Source organism: Amphiprion ocellaris, chromosome 2 (assembly GCF_022539595.1).
Source record: "Amphiprion ocellaris isolate individual 3 ecotype Okinawa chromosome 2, ASM2253959v1, whole genome shotgun sequence".
NCBI lineage: Eukaryota > Metazoa > Chordata > Actinopteri > Pomacentridae > Amphiprion > Amphiprion ocellaris.
The window spans coordinates 17,859,250-17,879,850 of record NC_072767.1 but is presented as its reverse complement, the minus strand read 5'-3'; the positions used below and the strand labels follow the sequence as shown (position 1 = coordinate 17,879,850).

General features: G+C 39.0%; 1 protein-coding gene across 1 annotated transcript in view; it reads left to right on the top strand.

The window, feature by feature from the left end:
- LOC111571026 (contactin-associated protein-like 4) overlaps positions 1 to 16,784 on the top strand; it is a 144,429-nt gene extending 127,645 nt beyond the window's left edge. The window contains exons 19-24 of the mRNA XM_023274077.3: positions 1,449 to 1,673; positions 5,001 to 5,134; positions 6,378 to 6,465; positions 13,478 to 13,693; positions 14,084 to 14,155; positions 15,874 to 16,784. Coding sequence (XP_023129845.2) covers positions 1,449 to 1,673; positions 5,001 to 5,134; positions 6,378 to 6,465; positions 13,478 to 13,693; positions 14,084 to 14,155; positions 15,874 to 16,070 — 932 coding nt within the window. The 3' untranslated portion in view covers positions 16,071 to 16,784. The remainder of the gene's footprint in view (positions 1 to 1,448; positions 1,674 to 5,000; positions 5,135 to 6,377; positions 6,466 to 13,477; positions 13,694 to 14,083; positions 14,156 to 15,873) is intronic.
- The last annotated feature ends 3,817 nt before the right edge of the window (positions 16,785 to 20,601 follow it).

The window sequence follows — 20,601 nt, the reverse complement described above, 5'->3', positions numbered from 1 at the left end:
TCTGATGAGTGGGGAGTCATTCATTGAGTTACGGTAACACTAGAGTACTTGGAAACTGCATCACACACAAACAAATACAAAAATCACTATTCAAACCAAACAGATTCTCAAGAGATTATATAGTTATGTTATATTAAAAATAAAACCAAAATAGGTTTTTACCATCTTAAGAATATAGCCAGAGGCCGCCCGTTTCTCTCTCAGGCCAGCATGAAGGTGCTAATCCATGCTTTTATCTCTTGTCGTTTGAACTATTATAATGCCTTGCTCTCTGGTTTTCCCAAAAAGAATATTTTAAATCTCCAGTTACTACAAAACTCAGCCACACGTGTGCTGACAAGGACCAGAGGGTGAGCCCACATTACACCAGTTTTAAAGTCGCTGCATTGGCTCCCCGTCCGCTTCAGGATTGATTTTAAGATCCTTTTACTCGTTTTTAAAAGTCTCAACAGCCTTGCGCCCTCTTATTTATCTGATCTCCTTTTAACATATCGACCCTCGCGGATCCTGAGGTCCTCTGGCAGCGGCCTTTTATCTATACCAAAAGCCAAAACTAAAACCCACGGTGAGGCGGCATTTAGCCATTATTGCCCCCGCCTGTGGAAAAGCCTGCCAGACAACCTCAGGACTACAGAGACTGTCGATATTTTTAAAAGAAGGTTAAAGACTCACCTTTTTAATCAGGCTTTTAACTGACCTTTTAAATTCTTTTTACATTCTTATCATTATTTTTTATCTCATGTATTTTTACTCTTTTAACTGTTCACTTTATTTATCTTACCTTACAAGCCTTTTAGCTTACACTTTAAAGTTTTAGTTATTTAACTCCAGTGTGTCCTCAGGGGGTCCTCCACACTGGGGACTGTGTCTGGTCTGCTGCTGGGGGTGTTGTCTGCGGATCTCTTCAGCCAGGCTGGTTGGGGGGGCTTCCCACCTCGGTGTGGGGGTCCCCCTGTCTGTCAGGATCCGGGTGCTGGCACCCCCGGTGGTCATGGCCTGCGACTCCTCCCAGTGTGGACAGCCCCAATGGTGGCGTTTTCCATGATCCTTAGTGCCATGCCATGCCTCCCTACAGTCCGTGGTGAGAGTGTGTGCATGTGTGTGTATATACATAACGAGGGTGGGAGGGACAGGTTTTCTTGTTTCTACTTTCATGTTTTTAAATGTTGTAAAGCACGTTGTGTTGCATTTTTATTGTATGAAAAGTGGTATATACATAAAGTTTGATTTACTGATTAAAATGCTTTTACTCTCTAAGCCAAATCTTTAGAGCTATGATACAAACTCACCTGAACCACCACCTTATGGCATTCTTATGGTTAAAAAAAAGTTGCATTGTTTGCCGTGGAAGGAGAATTGGTAAAGCAGATTCATAGGATGTCAGATTATTTTATAGGAAACGAGTAACCACAACCACTGACGCCTCCCACTAATTTTTTACCCCTCAGAGGTTTCAGCGAGCTTTAAGTCAACAACATCCGTCACCTACATCCTCAAGGAGCGGTATGAACCGAGCAGGAACAGCAGTGCCTTGCCTTCATTCATCTACTCAGATATCACACTCAGAGCAGAAAACGTCTCGCTGAGCTTCAGGACCAGCCAGAGTCCAGCCCTGCTGCTCCACGTCAGCTCCTTCTACAGGGAGTACCTGACCCTGCTCATCAACAAACATGGTGAGGACACTCCGATGGCTTTGTTTTTCTTGTGTTTTGTTTAGACGAGATGGCTTATTTTTAATTCTGCATCCCATTTTCTCATTTCGTTGTTCCTGCAATTACTTCAGTTCAGCCTTTCCTCTCCTGTTTTTTTTCCCCTCCCTCTGGATTCAGTGTGTCATCCTTTGCCACCTCACTTTGTATGCAGAAAACATTCGGTGCAGTTACTATTAAATGATAATTCTGTTTTCAGTTTTCCTCCTTCGCTTGTTCTTGACATTGTGCGGTTATTTGTTGTATTCAGATTTTTCATCACTGAAGAGCTTTACATAGGTTAGGTTAGGGAACAATTCACGCATTTCAACATAATATCATAGGATTGGCTATTATCCAGCGTCTATATTTTGTAAGCGACATGACATGACATTTTATTTTAAGCTAGTGAAGTAGGGTTCAGTTGTCAAAGATCTCTTTTGTAATGTTTTTAACATAACCTGCACTCACATAGGTAAACAATACAAACCTTTGAATAAAAATATTTCAATCTATTGTCTGAGCCAATAGAAATATATTTTTATATCACTGTTATAAATATATTCCGCTTTTAGTAGAGGTATGATTTTGCTCTTTTTAATGACCGAGGAAAAGCAGACACATTGTGGGTACTGAATAGCTGATCAAGTCATCATCACGGATCTGCATTCTTGCTCTAGAATCCAATTAAATACAAGGGAGATCTTTTCTTGGAGGCTGAAAAAAGGCTCTCCCTGCGTTTCTGAAGCCTCAGCTGCTGCACACAGACAAGCTTTACTATCTCAGTCACTCACTAAGAGCTTTAAACACTCTGTGCCCTCTCCAAGACTGTTTTTATTTTAGAGATGTGGCCTTGTGATAAGGGAATTGCTCCCTATTAGTGTGCATTTAATTAGAAAAATAGGATGGCATATTAAGTATTATGTGTTTGGATTTTTGGGAAATATTATCATTTCTTTTCATCTGTAAAGTCTGTAGAAATCTCAGAACATTCACATTATCTCAAGGCTGTGGATTTCAAGCGCAAGACTGTAAAAAATTGGTAAATTAATTTTATATCATGGAGTGTTATCCTTAGAGATAAAGCACTAATCCTCAAACTATTAAATGGTTTGTAGCTTCTCATTTCAGCAGCTGGTATCTTGGAATATTCAGCTATGCGACGTTAAATGTTCTTTCTTTGAAGGAATGAATATATGTCTACTAGATGTTCACAGCAAAAGATATGGACATTTTCGCTTCAGGGTCCCATATTGTGCCACTTTACAGCAAGTTAATCAAAGTTTCACATGTCCCCACAGTGTTTCTTTCAGTTTTCCTGCTCAAGATTTATTTCACTGTGACTGTATAACCCCTGGTTTTAGGAATGTTCTAAATGGGTTTTTTAGCTTTTAAATCCGATGTGCTGCTGCTGTTCCCGCCCCCTTCAGGAAGAACACACTTAAGCCAGCCAGAGCTGTTTATTTAAAGATTAAAGCAGATTAATATCTTGTATTATTCTTGCAGTGGGTTTCACGTTGTTGTTAGTGGTCATCACCAGCAGTACTTTTTAAAACCTGAAGAAAGAAAGGTTCTTTCAGTATAAAAAATAAATTTTGAAAGGTAGCGCATACAGATTATAGTAATTTACTGTCTGACCTCTATCTATAAGTCAATTAAAACTCTACTCTTCTTCACGTCTCTATAATGAAACACATCTGTGTACAAAAGGTAAAGAGCACAGGAAAGGTTTAGAACTTATTTTATTTCACATGAATTTACTAAAATCAAGGGAAGATGTCGAGGCTCGTAATGATACTCCAATAGCTCATTAAAAACAGAAATTCAATCGACTACTTGAAAGGGAGGGAGGAAGAAACCAGTCCAATGCCAACGGCCAATGATACAGCGTTGGTTACTTCCTCAAAGTCCGCTGACAACTTGTAAACATCACTCAATTGTCGTACTCTTTAAACCATCATCATAGACTTGGCTGGCAACACTTCTTTGGAAGCCCAGCTCTGCCTTAAAATAGTGGCTCCGGGAGCAGACCTTGGCCTGCACACAGAGGAACACAGAAGACTGAGATTCTGCTGTTTGTTGATGTAGCATCTGTGAACCACAGAGTGGAGGCACATTTAGGACACAGCTGCCTTCAATTAGCACCTGAATCCCAGCCAGTTACAGTAATACATCCAAATATTTAATGTTACGCTAATGTGGAATCAGAAAGGAGCTAGACTAACAGAACATGGCTCTTACAGGCATAACAGCGAAAACACTGTTAGGATGGCAATTTGATTCTCTCAACAATCTTTCATTAACATTGGGGCAAGCTGTTCCTCAGGAGGTGGGTTGGCTACTAATCATGGGGTTGGAGGCTGGTTAACTAAAATGTAAACCAATCAAGGATTGAATGAAGGTTTTATTGCATCTTCATGCTTGCTTTTTTTTTTTTTTTTGCATTGTTTAATTACTATCAGTATTTCATCCAGTACATTCTTTAACTAACTCTGCTTTAGCTTATTAATTGCTACTTATGTTGGTCCTGGTGCTGTAAGTTGGTCCTGACATTTTTGAGTCTATTATCAAACTTGGTCCAGTGCGGCTTTTTTTGTGTATTAGTATTGTAATGTTTTAGATTAGCTACTGCTGTTTTATCTGATTTAAAAATTTGAAATGTGTACACTACTGTTCAAAAGTTTGGGGCCAGACAATTTCATGTTTTCCATGAAAACTCACACTTTTATTCATGTACTAACATAACTGCACAAAGGTTTTCTAATCATCAATTAGTCTTTCAACACCATTAGCTAACACAATGTAGCATTAGGACACAGGTGTGATGGTTGCTGGAAATGTTCCTCTGTACCCCTATGGAGATATTCCATTAAAAATCAGCTGTTTCCAGCTAGAATAGTCATTTACCACATTAATAATGTCTAGACTGGATTTCTGGTTAATTTAATGTTATCTTCATTGCTTTTCTTTCAAAAATAGGGACATTTCTAAGTGACCCCAAACTTTTGAACAGTAGTGTATGTTTTTCTTTCATACATTGTCCTCTGTTTTCCACAAGCCTGTTCAGAATTGTCTTTGGGCAAGAAACTGAATTCCAAGTTGCCCCACGCTTTACATGTCGACATTGGTTTGCCTGTATAAGTGTGAATGGATGAATGAGCTACCTATTGTAAAGTGCTCTGTCAATTACATAACACAAGTGGTGTTTAAGTGTAGACTGTTTTCTGCTTTTAAAGACCTGATGTTTCTTAGTGATTGTGTTCGTGTTTGCATTATAGAATACAGTTAAATTGTTGTTTTGTGGTTGTAAAGATGAGCTGGAACTGAGGTACAAGTTACACAGCAGCAGAGATGTGGAGGTGTTGAGCAGCACAGTTGGCACCTTGGCTGATGGACGGCTGCACACGGTGACCATCAGGCGGCTGGCAGACACTGTTTCTGTGCAGGTAAACACACACAACACATATTTCACACTGTGTCACACATATCAGGGCTGTTTTTAGACAGAGGCAGGCTAGACTGTCGCCACTAGCTGGGAGGGCATCAAAGAGGCGGAATTCTGTACTGAGTAGTCTGCAGGCGAATTCGGAGCCGATGGGAAATATTGTAAGCAGTCATATCTTTAATTGAAACTGCCCTTGTGTCCCAGAGGTTTATTCTTTTGCTACACATGAATCATGTATGGAGATATATGCATGTTCAGCTTGTCTATGTCCTACGAAGGCATACCATAATGTGGTCCAGTTTTGGAAAAATACTATACTGTTTGTTTAGATGTGTCTCAAACTTAAGTCAACAGAAAGAAGACATAAAAAACAATGCTCCCACCCTGAAAGGAAAATTCAAGTAAGGATGTGTTGAGCTACTCCGAAGGAAAGACATCAGGACCCAGATTTTAGATACCAGCTTTTATATCCAAAAGTTTGCTCCTTAGGTGACAGCTGTCTAAAACACCTCATCATTAAAGCAGTCATTTTAATTTAGAAGCAACAAAATACAGAAGTTGCTTCTACTGGTCTCAGTTAATGATAAGAGTATCAGAAAACAGTCATCAAATTATCATATTTTTAAGAATATATTATATATTTTTAAAAAATCTACCTTGAACAGATCATTCCTCAAAGGGGTGCTAGAGGATATCTTGTCTAGAGAGCTAAAATATTCAAAAACAGCCCTGGCCACAAGGATGCTTTAGGAAATCGGGTAGAATACACTTTCATAAATCATGCATTTTCTCTCTATTCAAGCTACTTTCTCTTCTTTTGTTTTGTATGGCTCTACCTAACTCTCAAATGTCTTATTGATAAATGACACTAAATCCTCAAATCTCTGTGTTTGCCAGCAATACATCACAATTGTGTCTTTTTCTTTTTTTTTTTTTTTAAAGAAAGAGATACTTACTCCCTCAGAATCTGCTCCCCTTAGTCTTTTCTGATCAGCTACTCTGAACCAAAAATACAAAACAAGTCTTTGGGTTTCCAGCTTTGGGGCTGCATCTCATTTGAATATGCAGATCAAACTAGAGGTTGAGCCCCTGGCTAAGTTCATGTTCAGTTGCTTGTTTCTGTGCAGCCACTTGTCGAAGTTTCTTCACATAGCAGTCCTCATTTGAACATTTAACGTTAAGAATTCTGTCCTTGGCCGTTTGTCACTGTCATCAGTCTTTGCTTGACATGCATAATCTTTCAGGTTGACCACAATGCCAGGGAGGACTTCAACTTGACAGCTGATGTGGAATTCAACAGCATCAAATCACTGACTCTGGGCAGAGTGCGAGGTAAGTGAGGCTCTCTTAGACGGACTCATTTGAATAACTGCACTGAGATGTTTGGCCTTGTGCGACAAAATACTGTTCTGGAACCTTCTGCTGTTTTATATTCATCCTGCTGGTTGGACCAGAGGCAGAGCTGCAATCTGGGCAACAGCTGTGGTGCTTTTAAAACAAGTTGACATCCATATTGAAATGGTCACACCGAAAGCACTTTCCCATGGAGATGCAAAATGACAACAATCTGAGAAATGATTAAAGGTGGAGCCTCCTACTTAAGTCGCTGTTATGTGGCATTAGATGCATTGTAGAGGCAGGGAAAGTGTTTGCATAAAAGGCACAGTTTTTTCGCTAATGCAGAAGCTCAGAAAATACAGTATATGTTTGTGCACCTCGATCTGTGTTATCGCAGCAGTGAGTAATACAGTCTTTATATCTGCCGAGCTTAGCAGGGCTTCAGACAGCTGTAATGGCAATAACTTCACAAAAGGTCCTTCACTTTGTATGGTAATGAGGAGAGATTGAAAAGAACAAATTACTTTGAAGATTGGAGTCAGCACCCTGCGATTCAGCATAACAACCAATAAGTCTCAGCTGCTGAGGGTGGGGTCACACTAAACCTGGAAGTCAGACAGTACAGTTCACCCTCTTTCAGTATGACAGAACACTGTACTTCAGCATCACTACTGGCGTCCTCTGCTGTAGCTTCTCCTGAAGAAAGAAGACTTTGTCACAGTTGTAGTCACTTTGTGTTTTTGTTTGCAATTAAAAACTTTTTTTTTTTTCATCATCATCTGGGACAAATTGAGAAAAAAATTTTAGCAATAGCTATAAAAATTTAGCGCTTAGACTGGGCTTTAAACATATTCCCCTCCCTGTCTGGATGTACGGTCATTTACTTTTTATACAGTGATATAGTGAGCTACTCATGCATTTAGAGAATTTGAGGTAACTCAAGTTGCTATTTTGCCTTGTTTCATTATTAAATATACTATTATCATTTATTTAATTGAACAAACTGTGACAGTTGTGAGCAGAATGTTGTGGACAGAGCTTGGCTAAAGGATTGGAGACCAGTAAGGGTGGAGCTGTGGGATCAAAAGCAACACTATAGTATCTTCACACAAACTATAAATCCAGATAATACTTGTGACAGAGATTTAACGTACCAAAACAAGACAAAATTAGTGTCGGTTTTGTCAAGTCAATTCAAGTCATGTTATTTATATAGTACAGTTTAAACTGCAGATGCTAAGTGAAGCAAAGTGATTTCCAGGACAGAAAAAAGATAGGCATTACGAGTTTACCCAGCAAGTTTAACAATAAAGGTTAAGGGTAAGGACAGGAACCTACAATATTATATGCTATACTGAATTATCCAACATATTCAAAAATTATAATGCAGCCCCTACAAAATTAGACCTGAAAAACCAATCAAACCCAAAAATCCATTAGCAACATATTGGTGACAATGGAGAGGATTAACTTTCTTATAACAGGAAGAAACCTCCGGCAGAACCAGGCTCAGGGAGGGCGGCCATCTGCCTCGACTGACTGGGGTGAGGGTACATTTGGGAGAGAAAAGATAGCAGATGTAGTTAAGCAACATAAATCTAGATTTGACAAGATAAACACTGGACAGGTTGGTGGGACCAGTAGCTCCAGAGCCAGAAATTCCTTCAGTGAGGTACAGGGACAGAGTTTGTCTTAAGAGACACAGAGAGAAACAGATACCATCAGAACGTGTTCATGGAAGCAAAAAATAAATAAACAGCCACAAAATATTATGTTGCCATTATGGATGACATAATAACAAATGGTCACTGTCATCCATTCATCCATCTTTGCCAGAATTGGTCTAAAGGAAAAGCATGTCCTAGACAGGCTGTCTATCAATAACCAAGTAGCTGTTAATGCCAACTTAAGTCTGCTTTTAAACAGAGGTGTTTTTGCATTAAGCGTATAATGTTTTGGTTCCTTGTCTTGTTCATTGTTGAGCTCTGATCTAGAATTCAGAAAATCTGTTGAAAATCCCAACCAGCAGCTTGGAGGGTGAGCAGTTCAGACAGTGACTCACAAATGTATTTTAAACTTGAGACTGCTGGACTGTAGACAGCAAGGTCTGACCACGAAAAAAATTAAATTGGCACCACGCTCAACTCTAACCAGCACACAGTTCACAAATAAGAAACGGGTATAAATTGATGCTGTTACTGTTTTTAGGTTGACCTCTTTAGTTTTTGTTATGTTTTTTCGTTGTTGACCCTGGCCATGTTAGTGTGCGACCCAGCTGCCCACATGCTGAGCCAGGGGACTCACACAGTCATATCAGTATCACAGAGGCAGCAAGATAGTTGATATACTGTCATCCCCTGCCAGCCCTGTCATCCATCAGCCTAACTAATGGAGCAAGAAAGAATGGAGAGACTGAGATGCTCACAGAGAGAGAGAGGGAGAGACAGGGAGAGAGTGAGATAGGAGGTAGAGGTGGACAGTTTTCTTTCAGTTCATAAATACAAGGCCAGTGCTGTCACTGCTGATGTTTGGTTGCGTACACAAACATCCAAATCCTTCCACATTAAGCAACAGGCTTCTCTAGCATTTTGACATCCAGTCATAAGTACAAGCAATATTGTTAGAAATTTTAGCATCAAATGTATTTTTAACAAATATTTTATATTATTTTTTACTGTTTGAGTTTTCCAGTTCCACAATTGATGCTTCTGTTTTGATTATAGTCTTGGATGTTTTTTTTTATCTGAAACAAAATATTTTGATTACACTGTTGACATTACTTTACAGTGCCTACAAAACGTATACAACCCCCTTGGAAGTTGTTTTCCCTTTTATTGCTTTTTCACATTTAATCATAGTCCATGTAATTAGACTTTGTTGTGAAGAATTTACAAAAAAAACACTTTCTTGTAAAAGTCAAAACTTTTTACAAAATTTCTACAGAGTAATTGAACTTAAACATAAATAATTACTTTAAATGCAAAAATATAAAATATGTGCTGCATTAGTAACGTTAAATAAATATTCTTCCCCCTAAGTGACACCAAATTCATGCAGATCCAGCCCATTGGTGATAGAAGTCGCACAATTTAAATGAAGTGGAACTCATCTGTTTACAGTATCTCAAGTGATTGTAGTATAAAGACAGCTGTATCTGAAAGGTCCATTTACTGGTGAATCTACACCATTGTGACAAAATAACACTCCAAGCAACTCCTGACAGGCAGGGGATGGACACAAGAAAATTTCCAAGTCACTGAATATCCCTTGGAGTACAGTTAAATTCATAATTAAGGGATGGAAGGAATATGGCACATGCGGAAATCTGCCTAAAGCAGGCCATCCTCTGAAACTTAGTGACCGTGCAAGAAAGATATAAGTAAGGGAGGCCACCAAGACTTCTATGAGTTACAAGCTTCAGTGGTTTGGATGGGAGTGAATGTACACACTAAAACTGTTGCCCGAATTCTTCTTCAGCCAAAGCTTTGTGGAAGAGCGGCAAAGCCACTGCGGAAAAAAACTCATCTCTACTAGAGTTTACCAGAAGGCATGTGGATAACTCTGAAATCAACTAGAAGAATAGCACAAAGTTGAGCTTTTTGGCCATCAGACTAGGTGCTTTGTAAGGTGGGCACCGAACACACCATCACCTCTGTGAAGCATGGTGGTGGCAGCATCATGATGTGGGGATGTTTCTCTGCAGCAGGCTCTGGAAGGCCTGTAAATGTAGAAAAGTAAAATGAAAGCATTCAAGTATGAGGAAGTTCTGGAGGACAACATGATGCTGTGTGCAAGTCAATTGGTGACTGGGGAGATGATTTGTTTTCCAGCAAGACAGTGGCCTAAAGCAAACAGCCAAAGATGCACAGAAATGGTTTATGGCAATAAGGTAAATGTTTTGGAGTGGGCTAGTCAAAGCCCAGACCTTAATCCAATGGAGAATTTGTGACTGGACTTAAAAAGACTGGTCACTCGGGATTTCTGTGTATCTTGACAGAGCTTGAGCAGTCTTTCAAAGAGGAATGGTATAGATTTGCAGTGTCCAGATGTGCAATGTTGCTTGAGACCTATTCACACAGGCTCAATGCTTTAATTTTGAAAAAAACTAAAACTTGGAAAACTTCCAAGGGTGGTGAAAACTTTTCCTCAGCACTGTACTTGTGTGCATGTATGCTGAGTGAAAGAAATGTATTTTTCCTTCGATCACATCAGAGAAAAACTCCTGCCTGCGTGTGCAAAGTGAATTATTCCTAATCAGTGTAGAACATATGGTACAATAATGCACAACCGGATAATCTACCACTGCAACTGTTACTTTAGCGTTTCTCCCTCCTAAGTCATATGCTGCCCATCTTGCTGATTCGTCTGCAGATGTGCAAGTGTCATGACACAAATAAATCAGTGAAATGATTCCCCGTTGCTGAGGGGATCACTGTCAGTTTAAAAGCCTGATCAAATATGCAGCTGATAAAGTGTCCGGTCCAGCCAGGCCATGCTGCAGTGCCCCATTACTGTGGGGAAAAGTTGTCTCTCTCTGATAATAACTTAGGCGACTGGCAATGATGTGCTGTGTAATCAGATTGCACTGCAGGAATAATTGTGGTGCGTACTGACATTTATAGCTGCTTAAGATTTTATTTAGCACCTGCTGTCACAAATTGTGAGGTTGTGAGTCCATTACAAGTATGTATGTTACTATGAATTTCTTGGTTGTAAATAGTCAGTGCAATTATACTGCTTGCAACACACATGTATGCCAATTAACCATAACTTTAAGATCTACTCATAGGTGATGTGAAGAACATTGATTGTGTTACTACAGTTTAACCTGTCAATGGGTGGGATATATTAAACAGTAACTAAACAGTAAGTTGTTGGATGTGATGTGTTGAAAGCAGAAAACATAGCCAGAGTAAAGATCTGAATGACCTTGACAAGGACCAAGTTGTGAATGCTGGATGACTGGGTCAGAGCATCTTCAAAACAGCACGTCTTGTGTGGTGTTCTTGGTGTACATTGGTTAGTATCTACCAAAAGTGGTCCAAGAAAGGACAATTAGTGAACTTGAGACAGAGTTGTGAGGGCTCACTGATGCATGTGGGGATCAAACATTTGCCCTTGTGGTATGAAAACTACTGTAGCACAAATTGCTGAAAACCATAATGTCAGTTATGGTACTACAGCCACATGTTGGTCAGAATGGGGCCGTGAAACAATGCAAGAAGTTTGCCTGATCTGATGGGTATTGTGCATATGGATATTACTTTCACATGTAAGACCTTCCTAAACATTGTTGCAGATCATGTACACCCCCTCATGGCAACGGTATCCACTGATTGCTTGACTTTGTACAGGTTAATGCACCATGTCACATTGAATAACTTGTTCAAGAAAGGTTTGAGGAGCAAAAAGTTCAAGGTGTTGATTTGGCCTCCAGATTCTCTTGATATTAATCCCATTTAGTATCCATTGGATGGGCTGGAAATAAGTCTGATTCATGAAGATACATCTCACAGCTACCATGACTAAAAGGATACACTGCTAACGTAAAGGACACCTTCAAATGTCTTGTGGAGTCCATGTTTTGAAGGCTCAGAGCTGTTTGGGGTCACAATGGGGACCTACAGAATATCAGGCATGTAGATTTAATGCTCTGGCTCATTGGTGTGTCTATATGTCATCACGTAATGTTTACAAAGTGTTTAACCCTCTATTTCATGCAAGTATTTCAACTATGAAACAACGGTAAACCTGTAGTCTCATTTTTGAGACATATCAGCAAAGTGACTGAACTTTGCTGTTTGTATTTGTAGACCCCAAAAGATCAGTTCTGCTGTGAATGTTTTTCTCCCAAAACACTTGTACAAACTGCAGTTGTACCCAAAAAATACAATAATGTAGAGTGCCATGAAATTAGTTGTCATTCATACTCTGATGATAATAAATCCTTTTGATTTTAATGACCTGATTGCCCTCCTGCCAGCACCATTATTACTGTTAAGAATCTGCTTGTCTCACCAGGCAGTATTATATTATACAGTTTAATCGTACAGTTCTTTAATCGTGCTTTAAACCTGTTGCTTTCCAGCTCTTTAGTGTTGTAATGCAGCATATTAATATCAAAATAAAGCTTTCTTTTTTTTGTATTTACAACTTGACCAAGACCAGGCCTTTTGATGCAATGATAAGCCTTCAAACTAATGGATCTCTTACTTAAACTGGATTCCCTGTATTGTGTTTTATTGTCCCACTAGTACCTGAAACAACATGGTACCACCAACACAACTCAATGTAATGTTTTCTGCTGCTTTTGGTCTAACTGCATCTTTAAAAAGAGAGGGTATCAATCTCAAACCTTCACAGTAGCAGGAGGGATAAACAGCTTACAGCTAGTTTAGCCAGTCTCCCCAGAAATTATATTCATATTGGTGGATTCTGCAGGACATGATTTATGTCCAGTGCCAATATTTGGTGCAGATGAAGGAACTCGTGTGCCCTTCATATGTTGCATGGCAAAGGATAATGGTATACAACATAAAGTGATTGATTGTGATGCCAGAGATTGCGATTCATGGCCAATCTCAGACTAACAATTTATGTTCATATATTTTTTGTATTTTTCTATAACCTTACTCAAGTGTTTCATTCATCTAACCTTCTAAGACTTATTGTAGTTGACATGCATGGAGATTGTAGGAATGAGTGTTTCGAAGCATTTGACATTCAAAAAGTTTGTCTTTGAACATAATGTGTGGTTGTTCACCATCGTGCACCATCAGGGTTTTATTTGGATGAGGAGACTTTTCAGCAGGCTTCTCCTATTTTGGAACATCAATATGGATACTGAAATGAAACTGATTTAGCCACAGATAGACACCACTTATCACCGCAACACTGGTCTCATCAAGATAAATGTAATACTTATCACCGCTGCATTTTAAATGGGTAATTGGATTGCGCTGATAATAAATCTGTCCTCTCACTCTGTTTCTCTGTCTGTGTTCAGAGTCTGATGGATCAGATGCAGAGCTGGCTGGGCTGACCTCTCTTGGGTTCACTGGCTGCCTGTCAGGTGTTCGTTTTAATTCCATCAGCCCCCTGAAAGCTGCTCTGCACCATCCTGACAGTTCTGTCATTGTCACCGGACCACTGGTACAGTCAAGCTGTGGTTCATCTTCTCCAGTCAGTCCCTACCCAGCAGAAACCACACACTCATTATCAGGTACAAGGAGTAGACTCAGGCCTTCTATATATACATATGCATGTACCCCATCTTCTCTTGGTGTGGGAAGCTGTCTGGTGCAGCCTTTAATGTTATTCTTATGGCTGTTCATCAGACTTTCTTATGGGCTCATTAGCCATCCTCCTCAGTAAGCAGACAGAGTGATGGCACAGCGACAGATGAGATTAGTCACACAACTGTAGTGAAGCCCTTTAAGGCTGTGCTGATGCATTCAACAAGCTCTGTCTGGGCCGCCTGATGGTTCTCACTAACTCTACCTTCTGTCCCTTTTCTCCTTCACCTTATCTTTCTACTTCTCTTCTATTTTTTTTCTTTTGTTCTCTTGTCTTCATCGTTGCTCTACATTGTTTGTCCTGTCTCTGTTTGCAGACCAACCTGGTTCAGTGGATCCAGGTCAGCCTTTAGTCAATACCATCAGGAGTGACTCAGCTCTAATTGGAGGTAATGTTCTTCATCTCCGCACAAATAAGAACAATTTGTTGTTGCGTGACAGTTGACTCAAAACTTCGGGGAAGATGCAGTAGGGTATCAAGCTTCTACAGGCTACTTGGCAGTTTGTTTGTGTCAGTTGGTTGTGTTTATGTGGCTTATTTTTGCACATTTGTCACATTGCTGCTCTATTACTCTTACAGTGTGAAGCTGTAGTCATCAGATTTGTTAAAGCCAATTAGAAACGTGTCAGAAAATCAATAATATCGAATAGAGATCTGTCTGGGGAAACCAAGTTTCTTTAATCTCTCTATCCATTAGCTGTATCTGCTTCATCCTGTAAAGTGTCGCAGGTTGACACACCCTGGACAGGTCGGCAGGACTCACACAAAGAGACAGACACCACATGCTCACTAACACCTACAGCCAGTTTAGAAACACCAGTTAAGCTACCATACATCTCTTTGGAAAGTGGTAGGAAGTCAGAGCACCCAGAGGAAACCCACACAAACACAGAAAAAAGAAGCAAACTCCTCACAGAGAGGCTCCAGAAAGCAGCCGGTTCACCCAGAGCCTTCCTGCTGTGAGGGGACAGTGCTAAACACTGCACCACCATGCAGCCCACTTCTCTAATCCCACACCCCAATTACCCAAACTAAGTCTTTCTTCTACACCAGAGCTAAGACTTCAGCCCACCAGGTTACTTAAGTGTATATATAAATGCTCTGACTGTCCTGTCAACACCTCAGTTTAGGTAATGTTTGTAGACAGTCATGGTTGTGTTCTTGTTCCAGCTTTACCTAATGCACAGAAACAGAGTGGTATCAATCTATGGGCATTTTTTTTACTGCAGGAAATTGGGGAAGGTACAAGGTACTGCAAATGGTTGCAAGAGTGACCATGTGATCAGCCCTTTCAGCCGCTTGTTTCCATAACAATTTAAGATCCGACAGCTTCACCTGTGATGTCAACTCTAATTGTGCCAAAAACATGACAAATACTAGTTACTCCACCAAGGAACGCAGCAGAGTTATGTGACGACAGGCATACGTTTGTCTGTTAGCAACATTTCTTAAAAACGGACTCACAGATTTGGATAAAATTTTCAGGGAAGGTCAGAAATGTCACAAGGACCAAGTGATTAGATTTTGGCAGTGATGTGGCTTATAGTCTGGATCCACTTAGCCTTGGCAGAGTACTGCGCTCTCTGAGTGCTTTTCTAGTTACTGGATATAGTTTCAGTTCTGTAAGTATTTAGGACATAAAATGCATCTATGTTACGATATGTGACAAATTTTACATTGTTGATGGCGATGTTAGAGAAAACTACAACTGTAAGACAACATCAAGAGGGAAGAAAAGTGGTGCTCATTGTCCTCTCTGAAATGAACCAATATGGAGTGTTTTTCTGACTTTACCTAATTTAGCCCCACAAGGCCTTTTTTTTTCAGGGTCACACGGAAGAGGAATTACCCTTCTGTTTCTCGAAATCGCCCTGAGAGAGGTTTGATCGGACGGTTCTTATAATCAGAACTCAAACAGAAGGTTCTGGCTGGCCGACTAGTTCCCCCAAGGAAAACAGTTTTATGCAGCCTTTAGCATCAAGGAGCATAAATGCATGTGCAAAAATGTGAAACAAGTCCTCTAATGTGAATAAAATGTGCATGTAAATAGTTTTTGGAGCAAAAACTTTAATGTGGTCCAAACCTTTCTGTTTCTCTGGATTGCAGGGGTGATCGCTGTGGTGATCTTTGTCACTGTGTCTGCGTTGGTGATTATGGCCAGATTCATCTGCAGTAGGAAAGACACGTATCGGAACCAGGAAGTAAAAGCAGCGCAGCCTGAAGACGGCCACGAGTTCCCATTCAGCAGCCAGGCAGACTCTCCAAGCGTTCCCAATGAAAACCAAAAGGAGTATTTTATTTAGCAGGAGCCCTGACCTCTCACTGACCTGACAGAACAGAGTAGGATGACTTACCAAGTGCTCAGTGCTTTACAAGTCACCACTGAACTTTGATTTATGCTCTTTGATTTTCGTTTTGTAAATATTGTACACTTTGCTAAAAATGGGCAGATGTGTTGGACTCCATTCCCCTAAAAAGGATTCCGATCTTGTCACTTTGAGGATGTAAATATTTCAAAATGTACAGTGAATGGTGATTTGTGCATTAATAACTATGTTTCTCCGCCATTCTGAAATGTTATTTAAAGGAAAGTGTTTAAAGGAAAAATGGAGAATAGATGTGATGTTTAAAAAAAAAAAAAAAAAAAACAGCTTTACTTCAGTTAAGACTTTGGGGCTTGATTTATCAGGAACGCTTTTTTACGAGGACGATGAACCTTCTGATAAATTTGAAATGTCAGAGACACACAGTATGTTTAGAAACACAGGAAGATGGACCTGCCTGACTGAAGGATTCATTTGCGTGGTTCATGCAGCCAAAGCACAGTCCCAGAATCAAATAAGATCCACCTGTTATACCTGAACATAATTTCAACACCTGCTGTATATATGAATACTAAATTAAAGCAACTCACAAAATTTACATCCACACTTTGTCATTGAGTTCGTCAGAGAGCTTTGATGCTTCTCACTGTGCTTTTTCTTTAGATCGAGATCAAAATAAAATCTTAACAATAAGACCAAGATTCTTTTTTTTTTAAAGCTTATATTTCTTGCCTGCACCACCTGCTGTGAGCAGCCAACAGCAGAACTAACCACCTTCACTCTGCAGACATTCCACATGCTTTTGCTGAAGCACTCATCTGTTATTGCCTCATAGATACACTGAGAAATAGAAATTTAAGCACCAAATGTCAATATTTTACTGTCTCCACAAAACTTTGGATCATGGGCTGGATTTTGATGACACAAGCTGTTAAAAAAAATACAGGATGCATTTTTTCCCCCGTTATTAGATTGTTTTATGCTCTGCAAATTTAACTCATTACAGCTGCATTTATCCATCTGTTCTTTTGTGTTCATTTCCTGTAATTTTCATTTAAATGAATGCCTCTTTTTATCGTCTTTAGCGCAGAATAATCCTGAACAATAACGATGTATGGTTCATGAAAGCGTCTCCATTAGCTCTTCTCAACATCTGCTGACTGGTGGCTCCTTCTTTGAACACAGAGATGCATTCTGCTCCACTTTGAAATAAGGGGGGGGCCTGTTATTTCAAACACAAAATTTCAATACGGTCTATTTTGAATCCTGTTATTATCCTGTATTAACCCAGCAGGCCCCACACTCTTTTAGGAATATTAAGACCAAGTTCAGGTAATTACCAAAGGATTGAAACCTTTGTGGTTTCCACACCTTGCCAGTCAACGGAATAGATGTGATATTATTATTTCCTGTTAGACAAAACTGCAAAAATCCCATTCCTGCTTCTCCAAAATAATGAGGATATTTTAAACAGCTCTCAGCCTCACCAGGAAACATGGGGTGTGACTCCCATTTTGTGTCATAACGGTATAGTACAAAGCATTATATGACTGTCTAGAAAAACAAATTGTTCAGATGTTTGAAGCGATCAAAGAAAAAAAGAGAGGAAAGCTACAAGCTGACTGCTGTTCCTCCAGGACAATGTGTCCTTCCAAACAGCATCAGGTGGCAGAAGCAATCAAATGTGTCTTTGAACTGTTGTGCACTGAACCTTACTCACCTGACATGACAGGAAGTCTAGAAGTCAGTTTCTAAAAAGTGTTATAATAGTCCATGGGCCTGGACCCAAAATTTCCAGTATCGGTACCACTCGAGGTGACCAATTCTTTTTGGTATTTTTAACTTGCTATATGTCTCTAGTTTGCATTTTGATATGATAGCCGTTGCAGACTCACAGCTTAATATATGTTATCACTTGTTTAATGGACATGCGCAATGATGAAAGGCGTGGGGTCTGAGCCAAAAGTCCTATCAGTGTGACGGAACGGAATTTGATAGGATTTTTCCTCGTTACGAAAAAGTCAGAAACGCCACATGCTACACATCATCATCTGTATAATAACTTCACAGCACAGAACAATACTGTAACAAACTTGAGAATGAGAAAGATTTCGTTGCTATGGTAACATGATTTTTGGTAAGCAGGACGGAACGATAGAATAGTGAAATTTTGACAAACAGATTCAAAGTTAAATTCTATTGAAGTTAAAAACCAAAGATGAACCATATCTTGTGATTTTTGGTCGGTCTGATACAGCAGACTATAATTTCCAGTTAATCATACAAAAAAAACTATTTAAATAGTGTCAAATCGGCCAAAATTGTGATTTTGCATTAAAAAGTTCAAAATTTAACCCAATTATAACACTGCTACCAGAATTGATCATATGCCTAAAACATTATTGCAAAGACTATTTCCATTACTAAGTAGAATTTTCAAATCCTTTTCCAGTTTTAATTCTAATCACATTTTTAATCAATTCCGTCTCGGGAATTGCGGTTTTCACAAATTCAAAGGTAATTTTCTGAGAATGGTACAAGGTCATAATGAGACAAAAGCATAAAATACAGATAGGAGTCATTTCTTCCATGTACCAGTATCATATAAAATAAAGGCAGTCATTCAAGTTCATTCAAAGTTAATCCTAGAAAAAGAAATGATATTACCATAGTTAACTGAACCTTAATAAAAAGGTCAGTTCTTAAGGGGGTTAATAATTTTGGTATTTTTTGATTTTTGTTAAATTATTTTGTTTCTGTGTACAAAATAAAATAATGTAAGCATCTAAAATAAAATTAGGATGTTTGAAAAAGCTTTGTTAAAAATTCCTTGATCTGTTTAACAGCACTTGGGAATTAAAAAAAAAAAAACTACCTAACATTTCATAGAGGGGCTAATAATTATGTATTCAACTGTATTATAGTTGCTGGGAAATGTAGTATTTGTCTACATTCAGTCAGAAATAGGTACAGCTAGACAGCCTTAAAAATGTTGTAATTTTGCAACTGTGGGCCTCAGAGGGTTAAATGGATTGTGCAATACCACAGTTATGGTGAATGTGAAGTGATAAAGCTGCCAGTGTGGACAGACTATCACATCCTAATGTACTTCTATTTACCAAATGTACATTTTAGTACCACTTGGGTTTGGTCACCTGAGATGGTACCAATATCTGGTCTGGTCCATTTACTATAATACTTTGGAGTATACCGTTATGTCCCCAAATGAAAGTTAGGCCCCTTGTTTTGGGATTTGTGCATTCCAATACAACCAAACTGAATTGTCCGTCATGCTTCTAGGAAAACATATTTTCTGCTGGATTACATTTGTCATATCACAAACAAATCAACACAACTTTGCCATTTGTTTTGTTGCTGGATTGTCGCTCCTTCGGGAAAGCAATCTTTTTTTTTTAGATGGGATCATCCTAGTAACCCAAAAAATGGGGGAGAAACTTAAGGCATTTTGTGAAAAGGTTGCATCTTAATCCAAAATGTGATATTTTCTTAAATATAACCAAATAGTTTTGATGCCACAGTCACCAACACAACTGCAGTTTGTTGGGTAAAAGTCCTGTTGCTGATTCATGCTGACCTCTTTTGAAGACTTTGTGGTTCTTTCAAATTGGAAGGCTTTCCTTCTGCTTTATAGTCTCACCTTTGGATGGAAAAATGTGCTTCTTTCAAAACGTAAATGAGAAATCGGGTCAGTTGTATAGGAACATAGCTGGATTATTCCAGAATTGAAGGATATTTTGGCTTCAACATTTTTGACAAATAAACCTTCTCTACTACAGTTTTCTGCTACATATTCACCAATAATAGCTAATAAACCATTAAAGGCTTGATTCGCTCAGCTTACACATCTATGGGTCTATTTGTATTACATGTTGCTAGCAGGGTAACAGGGTTGCAGATGCATGCTAATGATAGCTTTTTCTCAGGATAAGAAGCTAGATATTTAGCTAGCTGTTACTGCTGACCAAGAGGACAAACTTACTGATGGAAAAAAATAAAAATACCAGCTAAAAAAGTTACGCTAACAGGGTTGCTGTGGGACATACAGTCATGCATAATAATTATTATTTAAAATATTATCTTGATTTAAAAAATGTTCCCACAATAACAAGAGAGATCAATGGAAAAAAAATAATATCCAAAAATGGAGGTTTAGGTTTCATTTTAACTGTTTTATTTGAGATTTAATTTAGTCATCAGGGGGTGGGACAAGAGAAAAAAAATGCTTTTTGGGGGGACTCCAGACTCAAACATTCTTTTCCCCTATTTTTTTTATTTTTTATTTTTTAATTTGGTCTCAGGACAAGTAAATTAACACAACAACTATGTGTTTTAGTATTTTGTACATGAATTATTTGAAATTTGATGGGTGGGATGTAAAATGTCCTCCAGCTCTCAAGTGACCCAACTATACATTTTGCAAGAATTTTGTGAGTGATTGTAGGATGGCAAATGTCTCAGGCCGGGTACCTGCTTCAGTATTTCTGAATGT